General features: G+C 40.4%; 1 protein-coding gene across 1 annotated transcript in view; it reads right to left on the bottom strand.

The window, feature by feature from the left end:
• The window catches only part of LOC102822657, a 23,051-nt gene extending 11,447 nt beyond the window's left edge, over window positions 1-11,604 (bottom strand). The window contains exon 1 of the mRNA XM_006851536.1: window positions 11,535-11,604. Within this exon, the coding sequence (XP_006851599.1) occupies window positions 11,535-11,604 (70 nt within the window). The remainder of the gene's footprint in view (window positions 1-11,534) is intronic.
• Window positions 11,605-13,130: the final 1,526 nt, after the last annotated feature.

The following is a 13,130-nucleotide window of genomic DNA, read 5'->3' as shown; positions in this document are numbered from 1 at the left end:
GCTGTTGTATATAGGGTCAGTGGTGTGGCGCTGTTGTATATAGGGTCAGTGGTGTGGCGCTGTTGCATATAGGGTCAGTGATGTGGCGCTTGCTGCAGAATAAGCACTGGAAAGAAAGGCTGGTTTGAACTGAAATGGTCGGCAATTCAAACTCACCAGCCACTCCTCAGAAATGGGTCACTATGAGTCAGAAATGACTCAAAGTCGCTTAACAACAATATAGGATCACTATGAGTCAGAGCCAGCTCCACAGAACATAACAACAATCAGTTTATGAGAATAAGAGGAATATCTGTGATGGAATGTAAGATTTCAAATATTTGTTTTGGCTACACAATGCACTTCCAGTGGTTTCAATAATGCCTAGTGGTGTGTCTCTTAAGACGTGCTTTTATCCAGACAAAAGCTATTCAATTTCAGTCGTGAATATACTCTCATGTTATATTATTTTAACTTATTTTTATATCATTATTTTGGATCACACATGATATCTTCACATCTACAATATTACAGAAAGTTAAAAAGCAACATTTATCGATTGCTAAGTACATCCTTAACCTGCCCAGACCACATTAAGCTTATTGTGTAAGCTATTTTGCTTCCTTGTAGCAACAACCTTCTGAGGTAGGCATCATCACAACAACGTTTTCAGGATATTCAGGGCACATCACACATCGGGCTTCTGCTTGTTCTAGGTATACTAGCTTCAGTATACAACTGATTTCTGTGGCTTAATAAAATAACTACAAGGCATCATGTGAAGAAGTGCTATCATAGAGACAAAGCATACGAAGGAAATAATGAGAGAAATTACAAGAAAGTAGACAAGAAGAAGCCACTAATAGAAAGAGAGGCATCAAAGACTTTGGAAGGGAAGAGAATGAATGAGAGCAAGATCCATCAGTAAGTAATGAGAGAGAATGAGTTCCTGAGGTCAGGTTAAAGTTCACTCATTTATTCAGTCAACAGATATGCACTGTGGCCTACGCAATGTCTTCTTGTTGTTGGTAAGTGCTGTCGAGTCCGTTTTAAACCATAATTACACTGTGTAGGGTTTTCAAGCAGCTGCTGGTGAGGTTGAACTGCCAACCTTGCATTTCAGACTGACTTTGCAGTCCAGCGCATTAACTCACAGCCCTACACCAGGACTCCTACTACGCACTGTCTAGTGATTAAAAATTAAAACTTCAAATAAATTTTCCCTACCTTGATAATTGATAATAAAGGAGCTCTGGTACCGCAAAGGTTACGAGTCGGGCTGCTAAGCTCAAGGTCAGCAGTTCGCAACTACCAGCTGCTCTATGGGAGAAAGATGAGGCTTTCTGCTCCCGTCAAGATTTACAGCCTCATAAACCTTATACAGGGTTGCTATGAGGCAGAAGCAACTCCACGGCATATCACCACCACCACCATCTTGATAATTAGGTTTTCTGCTCCAACAAAGATATACACAACCTCAGAAACCCTATACAGGGTAGCTATGAATTGGAACTGACTCCACGGTGCATAAAAGGGAGAGCAACTTTGATGAAGTTTTCAGATTTGTAGAAAGAGACATGCAAATAAATTATAATAAAGCTGTGTGATAATTGGAGTCCTGAAATAGCCCTGTAGGATAAGCACTGGACTACTAACTTCAAAGTGGTTCAAAGCCACCAGCCACTCCTCGGAAACCCTATACAGACACGCTGTGAGTGGCAGTGACCTGACCACACTTAACGACAACATGTGATAATTGCTAAAATAGAGGTGAAAGGACAGAGCAATGGAAAACAGAGAGAGAAACAAAACACTCCGCACCAGCCTGTGAATTCAGAGGCAGTTTTTTTTCTTTTTTGAATCTTTTATTGTGTGTGACTTGAGCGAAGGTTTACAGAGCAGATAATCAGTTTTCCATTCAATAAACCCTACACTTTGCTTCACTACATGGCTGCAATCCCCTCCATGTAGTGGTTACGAATTGGGTTATTAATCTCACAGTCAGCAGTTCGAAACTACCAGCTATTCCATGGGAGAAAGATGAGGCTTTCTGCTCCCGTAAAGATTTACAGCCTTAGAAACCCTGCACAGGGTCGCTGTGAGTTGGAACTGACTCCACGGCACACAACAATACCACTTCTATTCGCTTTAACTATTGCATTCCTCCCTGTGTCTTCCGCTACCTTCGTCTTTCCTCTGCTGACCTCCTCTTGTTGCATATTGTCTGCCCTGTCACCCATGTTATCATGTGTCTACCCTCTATCCCAGGAATAATTCCCACCCCCATAACTATCATAGACTGATTCTTTTATAAGAAAATATTTTTTTAACTTTTTACAACATTGGTCTCATACAATACGTTTATCCTCATGTGATTGACTAATTTTACTCTGCATAATGTTTTCCAGGTTCAACCATGTTGTGAGGTGTTTCACAGATTCATCATTATTCTTGAACATTTGTAGTATTCCAGCTCTGGTTAGCGTAGGGGTTTCGAGTCGGGCTGCGATTCGAAACTACTAGCAGTGGAGTGCTTAACTGTTGTGAGATCAGAGTTCTTTATCATATATATACTCCTGGTATGGTGCTATAGGATTAGCACTGGACTGTAAGCTACCAAGTCGGCAGTTCAAATCCACCAGTTGCTCCTTGGAAACCCTATCTAGTGCTGCTGTTGGGTCAAATGGACCAGAGGTAAGTAGTGATGTTTACTCAGAACAACAGGGTTCTGTTACACAGTGATCAGTGCACAGTCTGAATGAGTAAAAGAGGGGAAATAATGTTCCACTGTCTTATGGATATTGGTTTCCCTTGCCTACTATTGTAAAACAGACATTTAAGTGGGATAGAAAGAAATATCAGGAAATAAGATTACAGAAAACTTGTAAGCCTATCTTCAGCCTATAACTCATTGAAATACCTAAAAGGAGTTCTAGAACTTGCCCAGTGAAATAGGCTTCTTGCAGAGCCTTTGTAGAGTATAGGACCTTAGGTGGAATCCTGAGCCCCATCCAGAACTTTCTGAAGTGGGACATTCCCACTTGAAAGGACATGCAGACACCCTGGAGCAGCTAGAGGAATAGAAGATTCTTCCTGAAAGAAAGACTAGAAGGAAAAAAACAAAAATGGTAGTCTGTTTGGCTATAAGAAGAACAAGTAAGCTGTTTGCTGGGGAGCCATCAAGACAAGCAATCAAATTCTTTCAAGACAACTGCCCTCTAAGACTGAAACTCAAAGGGAACACATGAGCAGGCTTGTAAGCTCGCTGGTGACCATGTTGGTCTACATGTGAGTGGAAGTGAGAGAAAGTCAGTAATGAAGATATGGGCTGGGTTCGACAATGTTCCATAAACTCCTGTCAACCTTGAGATGAGATAGAGAATAGGAAAGCCTGGTTGGTCCAAAGTTTGGGGAGACTTGGGAACTCCTGAGCCCATGGACACTGACCTAGCCATGGTGGATGGACTAGAGCTGAGAGTGAAGTGTCCAGCTGATACAAAGTGGGGGGAGGTGGGCAAGAATACCCAAACTTGCAGACTAGTACCCATTTGACCTAGTTTGGTTGGCTTGATGATCAGAACTTGACTAGAGATGATACCGGAAGCAAGTGTAAACTGCTACAATTTTACGAACTTGACCTTTACTTATAAACGTAATAGCTCAAAATAACAACCAAGAGGGAAGGAGTCTTTAAATCAAGGACCAAGCATATCCCCTCATTACTCAGGGTTCATAGGGACAGGCAACTGAGATGGTGGCTACCTAAAATGGGGGGGGAGGGGCTATAAAGACATGAAGTGGCTGGCTTACAAGTTTTCCAGAGGGAGTTTAGTTTCAGAGTGTGTGGGAGAAGGGAGAATCCCCAATGAATAGTTTTCATCTTGTCTAGATGGGTCTGGTGAAAGGAGAGGGGGATAGGATTCTTTTGATTCAGTAGTGTGTAATTATTATCATTACTAATTGTGATAGTCACAACTGTAAAGGTAGAAGTTGTGCAGCATAAAGGGGGGAGTTGTTAATCTTACATTTGAGGAACAGAGGACCCTAGGACCATCCATCGATAGAGAAGAGCATGAGCAGAATGTAGGACTTTATCCAGAGAAGCAGTGACACCAGAGATGGAGGTAGAGATGATGATATGGAGAGAGAGAGCAGCTGAGGACTCTAGACTTATGGAAAGAGAAAGGCTGTGTGCTGGTAGCCAGGAGGCTAGCTCACAGAACGTGCCCTTTGGTTGTTTAAATGATTATTCCTGAGTGTTTTTGTGACATCCAAAAAGAAGAAAAAGCAATAGAGGGAATAGAAGCAAATACTGTTAAGTGATGATGCATGGAGATGATAATCATTGCAATGAAACAAAAATGAGAGGATGAGTGCAAAACCAATGTTGTCCTATGTAAACTATCGCTCAATTCACAATAAAAGCTCTTTTAAAAAAGCAAACAAACAAACAAAAAAACCCTAAATGCCTTCTACCTAATTCTGGAATTCTTGATCATTTTAATTACAAACTCAACGTGTTCAACCTCTGCTTGACTACTTACAGTAAAGGTAAATCACTACTGCACAGGGTGCCCATTCTGCAATTGAAAATTTGATTATTGAAAGGTTTTCCTAATATTAAACCAAAATTTGTCAACAATTATTCTTAAAATATATTATTACTAAAAGTAAGTTCCAAGATGATAATTTTTTATACGTTTCAAACTTCTAAAGGGTGTGGGGATTATTGCAAAGAAAATATATATGAGTTCACTGACAATCTTAAAAATTCTACACTTCACAGTAAGAGACGGCCTCAAGAGATTTTCCGATGTCTCCCCTCCATGATAGCAGGAGTCCCAGGGAGAGTGCCTGGAGTCCCAGAGTCCCATGGGTAGAAGTAAGACAGAGCTCTGTGCTATGAGCTCCGACGATACCACTTCCTAACGTTCAGGGAGTAGAATGGCAAGATGAAGGGAAATTAAATTTGCTAGTGCCGGAAACCTCCACTGGAGGCCACAGTCCCAGTAGGGACTTTCTGCCCTGAATTCTGTGATCCCTACCAGTTTTACTAAGGATCCAGACAGAGCCAGATATGCCCCCAAAAGCCTCCAATATACCTTTATACCACAGGAAGGACTGAATCTACCAACACGCCTTGCCCATATGCTAACTCCACAAACTCTGACCCTTGGCAGCAGCACAGAGAAAGCAGAGATGAAAAATTGGTATTCTTTGGCAAGAGCCACCAAACATTTTGCTGTACATTTCCATAAACAGCTGCACGTACTAGTATTCACATGCTCTAACGTGTTTTATTTGAACTTTAGCTTTCATTTCACTATATTCACTGGCTATGATGGGAAGGGAGAGACACAGTTTGCTGGGAAAGTTCTTTGGGGAAAAGCAGAGAACATTAATAGCTTCCTTGACCTTTAGCTGAATGTGTCCTCTAGGGCCTCCTTTCATAGTCTTTAGAAATGTAGCCCTTCTCTGACAGTCACCTAACCGATCAGGGATTAATAGATGGTACAGTACAATAAATCCCAGAAGAATCTCCTAAAGTTCCAACCTTTGATATAGTAACTTTGCCAGTGAGTATTGACTGGCATAATCTGACATCTCTAAATTTGTCCTTTCTTTTAAAGGTTAGTTGGCCAGATTAGGGCTGCTGACCTAACAGCTACAGGGCGGTAACAAAAGAATCCCTGATTTTATTTTATTTTTTTACCATATCTTTCTAAATAAACAGAATTATTCATTTATTTTAAAGACAGACCATATCTTTACCTTGAAAAGAAAAAAGAGATGTTTAATATGCAAATACTTTATTGTAATGAAAATTATTAAGTATCTTCGAAGACGTTTTATGAAGCAACTCTACCCAGTGTCATTGAACCACTACAAGTGTATATAATTCTAAAAGCAGATCACTAGCCCGTCATCAAAGATAATTCAAAGTTAGCTATAGGAGTCCTGGCGTGGCACTGTTGGACAATGCACTGGACTGCAAGGTCAGTTTGAACTACAAGGTTGGAAGTTCAAATTCACCTGCTGCTCCTTAGAAACCCAATATAGGGTCATTAGGAGATAGAACTGGCTCGAAGCACTTAACAACAACATACAGCTATGATCCCCCTGTATTATTGGAAAACAGTATCAGACCTAATAAAACTTAATCTACTATTCTGAATTTAATACTACCATTAATACCATGTTGTTGTAACATGCTTTAGAACAACATGGTTCCAACTCATAGCGACCCTGTTTCCGAGGAGTGACTGGTGAGTTTGAACCACCAACCTTGTGATTCAAACCGACCTTGAGGTTAAGTGCTTATCTTATGGCACCACATCCTTATTAAAGCTTTGTTGTTGTTGTTGTTAAGTACCGTGGAGTTGGTTCCAACTCATAGTGACCCTGCACAGGGTTTCTGAGGCTCTAAATCTTTACATGAGCAGAAAGCCTCATCTTTCTCCCTCAGAACAGCTGGTAGTTTCGAACTGCTGACCTTGAGGTTAGCAGCCCGAATCATAACCACTATGCTACCAGAGCATATAGCAGAATTCAAATCTACATTTCTGAACAATAATTTTCCACATATATTCCTACCTTACTATCTAATTGAGTAATCTTCTACACAATATTGTACCTTGGTTTTCTTATGTGAAAAAGGAGGAAACTTCTGGTTTTCTTTACCTTTCCATTAAAATTATCAACTGTAATGTTAGTAAAAAAGCCCTGGTGGCACAGTGAGTAAGCACATGGTTACTAACTGAAAAGTTGCTGGTTCAAACCAACCCAGTGGCTTTATTGGAGAATGATCTGGAGACCTGCTTGCGTGTTGTTGGGTGCCATCGAGTCAGTTCCAACTGCTAGTGTCCTTGTGTAAGGTTTCTGAGTCTGGAGATTGTTACATACTGTTCTCCCATGGAGCGGCGGGTGGATTTGAATTGCTGACCTTGTGATTAGCAGTCAAGTGCTTACCCTACAGCACCACCAGTGGTCCTCCATAAAGACAACAGTCAAGAAAATCCTATAGGGCCAGTCTACTCCATCCTGTGGGATCACTATGAGTCCGAATCAACTTAACAGCATAAAGCACTTAATCTCAAAATATTATTTTATTAATGAAATTCAAATTAAAACATAAAAATTAACCCAGAGTGTAAATAAAACATAATGAAGACAGAAGAGTACAATATGTTGGTACCTTCAACTTATCCATTATAATGCTTTTTCATACCATATCTTCATTTCAAAAATTCAAACAATGTCTTAACACCATTTTCCTGCTATTAAATCTTCGCTGATAGAGAATAAAAATCTACTAGGTGCTCTTGTTCTCCAGAGAATTCAAGGAGTTTCAAGCATGAAGTTAAAATTAGCAATTTTTAGCACATTATGATGATTTTCTTCAGAGAAAAAGTTCAAAAGTGAATTGACTTACAATGCTGCATTGCAGCAAGTCTGAAGAAATCAAGGCTCTGCCTTTATTCTTCTCTTTTATACTTTTAAGGTCAGTAACAAAAATAATAAATGTTAGGGCCAGAGCACAGAAAAACACACACACTTTAATAACTATGACAAGTGAATTCAAGTTTCCATTTGAGGGCTGTCATGGAAAAATGTGTCAGCAAAATTTAAAGTAAAAACCCTCTACTAAATGAAAGAGACTGTCATTCAACTGAAACATCTATTCAGAGATGAATGTCATGTGCTTCTTAAAAGTATCTTGAGACTGTTTAAAATAAATAAATAAGATGTTAAAGATACTTTCAGATTAGTAAATGGTCATAGACTAACCTGAAAGACTCAGTTTTGAATGCTTCAGCAACCTCAAAGTCTGGGCCCCAATCAATTCCTTAGAAGATTCTAGAAATACCTTCTGCCTGAATGTATACTTATTTTCAATCATTGTACAGAAGCTGTGCTCTAATCAAGCAGGCCAAATATTACTGCATTTTTATGTCTTTACAAAAGAGGGAATTCATCTTTCACTGAGACTGCACAGGATACAAAAAAAAAAAAAAAAAAAAAGAACCACAATTATTTATACCCAGAATTTTCAGCTGAGATCATGGTAGGACAGATAACTAAACAACTTTCAAGGAAGTGTGATAAATGCTATGAAAGAGATATTTTTAAAGAGCTGTGAGAAGAGCCACTGGTTGATTAAATCAGGAGATGCCTACTAAAGAAGGAGACTTTTGAACTGAGTTTGAGGGATTAAAAAAAAGACTACAAGATAGAGAAGGAAGAAGCACAGCCAAGGGAGACAAAACATCTGTCAAGGTATGGTGGCTAGCTCTGGGAGCTGTTAGAAGCAATTAGAAGGCTGCCACAATAACCTAGAAAATACTGAGCTAAGGCAGCAACATTGCATCTAGGAGTAAAGTATCAGTATGTATGCATTTGAATTGTATCTCCCATTGTTGTTGTTGATAGGTGCTGTTTCATTGGTTCTAACTCATAGCAACGCTATGCGCAACAGAACAAAACACTGCTCAGTCCTGGACCAATATCATAATTGCTATGCTTGAACCCATTGCTCCTGCTACTGTGCTAATCCACCTCATTGAGGATCTTCTTCTTTCTCACTGACGTTCCACTTTACAAAGCATAACGTCCTGTTCTAGGGACTGGTCCCTTCTGAAAATATGTCCAAAGTATGAGTCGTGAAGTCCTGCCATCCGAGATTCTAAGGAGCATTCTGAATGTACTGCATCTAACACAGATCTGTTTGTTTTTCTGACAGTTTATGATATTTTCAATATTCTTCTCCAACACCATAACTCAAATGCATCAATTCTCCTATAGTCTTCCTCATTCATTGTCCAACTTTCACACGCATATGGCGGTGGTGGTGGTGGTGGTGGTGGTGGTGGTGGTATACTGTGGAGTTGGTTCCGACTCATAGCAGCCCTGTGCAGGGTTTCCAAGGCTGTAAATCTTGATGGGAGCAGAAATCCTCATCTTCTTTCCGTGGAACGGCTGGTAGTTTCGAACTGCTGACTTTGAAGTTAGCAGCCCGACTCGTAACTGCTATGCTAGCAGAGCTCCTTACATGCACATGAAGCTACTGAAAATACCATGACTTGGGTCAAGCTCACCTTAGTTCTCAAACTGATGTCTTTGCTCCCCAGAGACTGTAGACACTGACATTCAAGCATGCCATTCAATCCTAAATTTTGAAGATATCTCAGGCAAATTGTTGTATTTAAGAGTTGTATTTACTCAACATGTAGATAATGTGTTAGTTTTATTTATCAGATACTTACTCAGGTTGCTTTTTAAACATTTAAAATGTGCTTATGAAGCATTATCACTTTAGTAATTATATGTACTATAGTATCCCAGGAACTCTGGGAACATAGTGGTTACAAGTCAGTGTGCTAACCTCAAGGTCAGCAGTTCAAAATTACCAGCCGTTCCATGGGAGAAAGATGAGGCTTGCTTCTCCCATAACAATTTACAGCCTTGAAAACGCTATACAGGGTCACTATGAGTTAGAACCAACTCCACAGTACACAACCTTCAATACGGTAGTACTCCAGGACTCCTGATGTGGCCCTTTAGGATCATACCAGGACTGTGAACCACAAGATCAGCTCCTTAAACCCAACAGTTGCTCCTCGGAAATACCAAACAGGGTTGCTATGAGCCAGAACCGACTCAACAGCACTCAACAACAACAAAAAATAACACTCCAACTAATATATTAAATATATTACCTTGAACTGTAGTTTGATATTTTTCTTAAACAGCAATAAAATTACTCAAATATACTTTCTTCTTCAAACATTAAGGCAATATAGCTCAGATAAGTCATATTACCCATTAACCCAATTTTACAGATGTATGAAGATCCTCATGAAGGGGATATAATATTTTTTTTACCCTAGGTCCTGAAAGGAGTCAAATGACGAATGACTGGATAGACAAGACGGTCTCTAATGAACAAACGGTGCATCTACTCACTGCCCCCGAGTGGAATTCTGACTCATGGTGACCCTGTGGGGGTGGCTATATGCCGTGGAGTCGGTTCCGAATCACAGCGACCCTGTACAGGGTTTCTGAGGCTGTAAATCTTGAAGGGCAGACTAGAACTACCCAAAGAATTTCCAAGACTGTTATCTCTATGGAAAATGAGTGCAGGACCTTTCTCCTAAAAAGAGGCTGGTGGGTTCAGACGACTTAACCACTGTACCACTAAGGATCCTTGAACAAATAGTATAGCTAGCCAATAGGCTTCAATTATAGCTTATTCATTCATTCATTTATTAAACATACATTTATCAAGAACTTGGGCCTGCTGAATACAAAGATAGGTCAACGTGTAAGTGCTAATACGGAGGCTTAGCTAGGCAACTCAAAAATAGAAAAGGAAGGGCCCTCACTTCTCAGCAAGCTCAGGAAAGAATGACCTGAGTTTTGGTGATTATGAGTTTGTCAGTCAAATAAGAGAGGGTAAGGCATTCATTCCATACACAGCAAATGACCACAGCCCACTGACAAAAATACTCTGGGTCAATTTTCCTATTTGGGAAACTCTGAAGACTACAATATAAGTGGGTGTAGTGACATGAGAGAAAGAACTCTGGAATTGTGGTGTGGCACTGTACAACAACCACACGGTCAGCAGCTGTAACCCACCAGCTGCTCCGCAGACACCTGATACAGGATAACAATTAGTGAGAACCACCTCGACAGCACTTAACAATAACAACTAATGCCATACCACGAAGTTTTGGCTTTATCCCATAGGAAATATTGAAGCACTGAAGAAATTTAAGCAGAAGATGAATATAACAAGATTTGAATTTTGAAAAGATCATGTAGGCTAGCGTTGGGAGGAAGAACTGAAGAGGATAAAGAACTGATGCTCACTAGGATGGGAGCAGTCAAGTAGACAGGAGCTACAAGAGCTGACAGAGAAATAATAAAAGACTGGAATCAAGGCAATTGGCATAAAATTGTTGTTGTTAAGTGCCATCGAGTCGGTTCCGACCCATAGCGACCCTGTACAGGGTTTCCAAGGGTGTAAATCTTTACGGGAGTAGAAAGCCTCATCTTTCTCCCACGGAGCGGCTGGTGGTTTCGAACCGCTAACCTTAAGGTTTGCAGCCCGATTCGTAACCACTATGCTACCAGAGCTCCATAAAATTAGGGGTTAGGAAAAGATACTAGGGATTTAGAATCAATGGGACATAAGAGTGAAGGGCATGAAGAAGAGAAAGACAATTCTAAGGACTTTAGGGTTCTGACTTTAGTAGCAGGGAACTTCATGTTGCCACAAACTGAGGTAGAAAATTCTAGGTTCAGGGGTAAATCTCCAAAGGTAAAGTGTCTTTTGTTGATGGTGGCGATGGTAAGTTGCTGAGTTGGTTCTGACTCATAGCAACCCTGTATAGGGTTTCTGAAGAGTGACTGGTGGTTTTGAACCACCCACCTTGTGGTTAGCAGTCCAGTGCATAGTCATTCATGGGATGGTGTGCCAACCCTGAAGCTGTGACATTCAGATGCTTAGAACCTGCTGCAGGGAATATAGCTCACAGTGCCAGTTGCCATACCTTTAGTTCCCAGGAGGTCATGCCTCCCCCTGGGTACAAACATACTAAGGCTAGTCCGTTCCTGCTCCATATAGGAACTGTCTACTAGGCAACTTTTGCTGGGGAATTCCCCATCAGCCTGCTTTAGACTTTCTCAAAACCAGACTACAATCTGAAGCTCTTCCCACCCAGTCTGTCCTTCTCTGTCTCTTTCCACAGATGTCAGGCTCGCTCTTCCTGCCTAACGGTCTTCCTTCGTTTTTTACCCTTCACAAGCATTCCCCCAATAAACCTCTTGCATTAATCCCGCTGTAGTATCTGCTTCTCAGAGGACTCAAACTGACACGAGACAGTATGACATACCAACACCTCCAGCAGGATGTCAAGTAAGCAGTTGAAATGACAGATATAGGAGTCACTGAAACTTGGATTAGAGTGGACCTATCCCAGAAGTATCCTCTATTTTATAACACATTGTAGAATGTGCTAACAGCTGGAGAGTGGCTTCTGGCAAGAGACAGGCAACATAGGATATTTGGATGAGGTTTCAGAGAACCTAAATTATGATACGGTATTAGACATCATATGCAGGGGAGCTTTTTAGCATCAACTATGATTATAATTTGAATCTGTCTATATAAATAAGTGACATCCTATATTCTTAGATCTTCATGCCACTATTGAAATATGAGAACTGGGCTATGGGCTTGCTTCACCCTGCCCAAGAGCAAAATGCTAAGTATAAAATCGTTAGGGCAGGAAGGGTCACTATTCTCCCGTAATTGAGAACCGAGTGTTCCTCTGGTTAGTGGATGCCCTTCCAACAAAGTGCTGTCTGCCATGTTCCCAATAACACACTTAATCCCCTTAGCACTGTACTTATGAACACAATTTCAAAGCTTTCATGAGTTACATAAATGATAGCAGGATGTGTTTGTAATGTATTTTAATACTAGTTCTGTCTCAAACTTACCTTGAATTCTTTTTGAAAAACATTTGATTGTGTTTTAGGTAAAAGTTCACACAGCAAATTAGTTTCAAACTCAACAATTTATACACAAAAGGTTCTGTGATATTGGTTGCTATCCCCATACTGTGTGAATACTCTCCCATTTCCACCTGACCTGTCCAGCCAGTTTCCCTGCCCCTCCTTGCCCTCTCATCTTTGCTCCTGACTAAATGTTGCCTGTGTGAACTCCTACAGCTGATTGTTCTAAGGAGACATTCCTCATGGGTGTATTGTCTACTTTATAGGCTAGTCTCTTACTTGTCTGAAAGGTGACCTTCAGGAGTATCTTCAGTTCTAGGTTAAAGGTAGCTAATGGTGAGCAACTTGGGAGTTCCTCCAGTCTCTATGTGTCCAGTAAGTCTGATCTTTTAGATAATACCTTGAATTTCTTCCATTGCCTTTGTAATTTGCCAAATTATTGTGTATACACTCGAAACCAAGAACAGTTGCTAATGGTAATGATAATGATGCAATTTTATTCATAAACCATATAGAAATTGTATCTTCAGTCAAATCTAAATGGTTGAGCTCTCCAAGTGATAACTTTATATGTTTAGGTTTGCAAAAATCATAAAAGTAAAACTGCTCGTGTTTAAGTCCCATAAGCT

The sequence above is a fragment of the Chrysochloris asiatica genome, unplaced genomic scaffold, assembly GCF_000296735.1.
Source record: "Chrysochloris asiatica unplaced genomic scaffold, ChrAsi1.0 scaffold00029, whole genome shotgun sequence".
Lineage (NCBI taxonomy): Eukaryota > Metazoa > Chordata > Mammalia > Afrosoricida > Chrysochloridae > Chrysochloris > Chrysochloris asiatica.
This window is presented reverse-complemented; position numbering and strand designations above follow the sequence as displayed.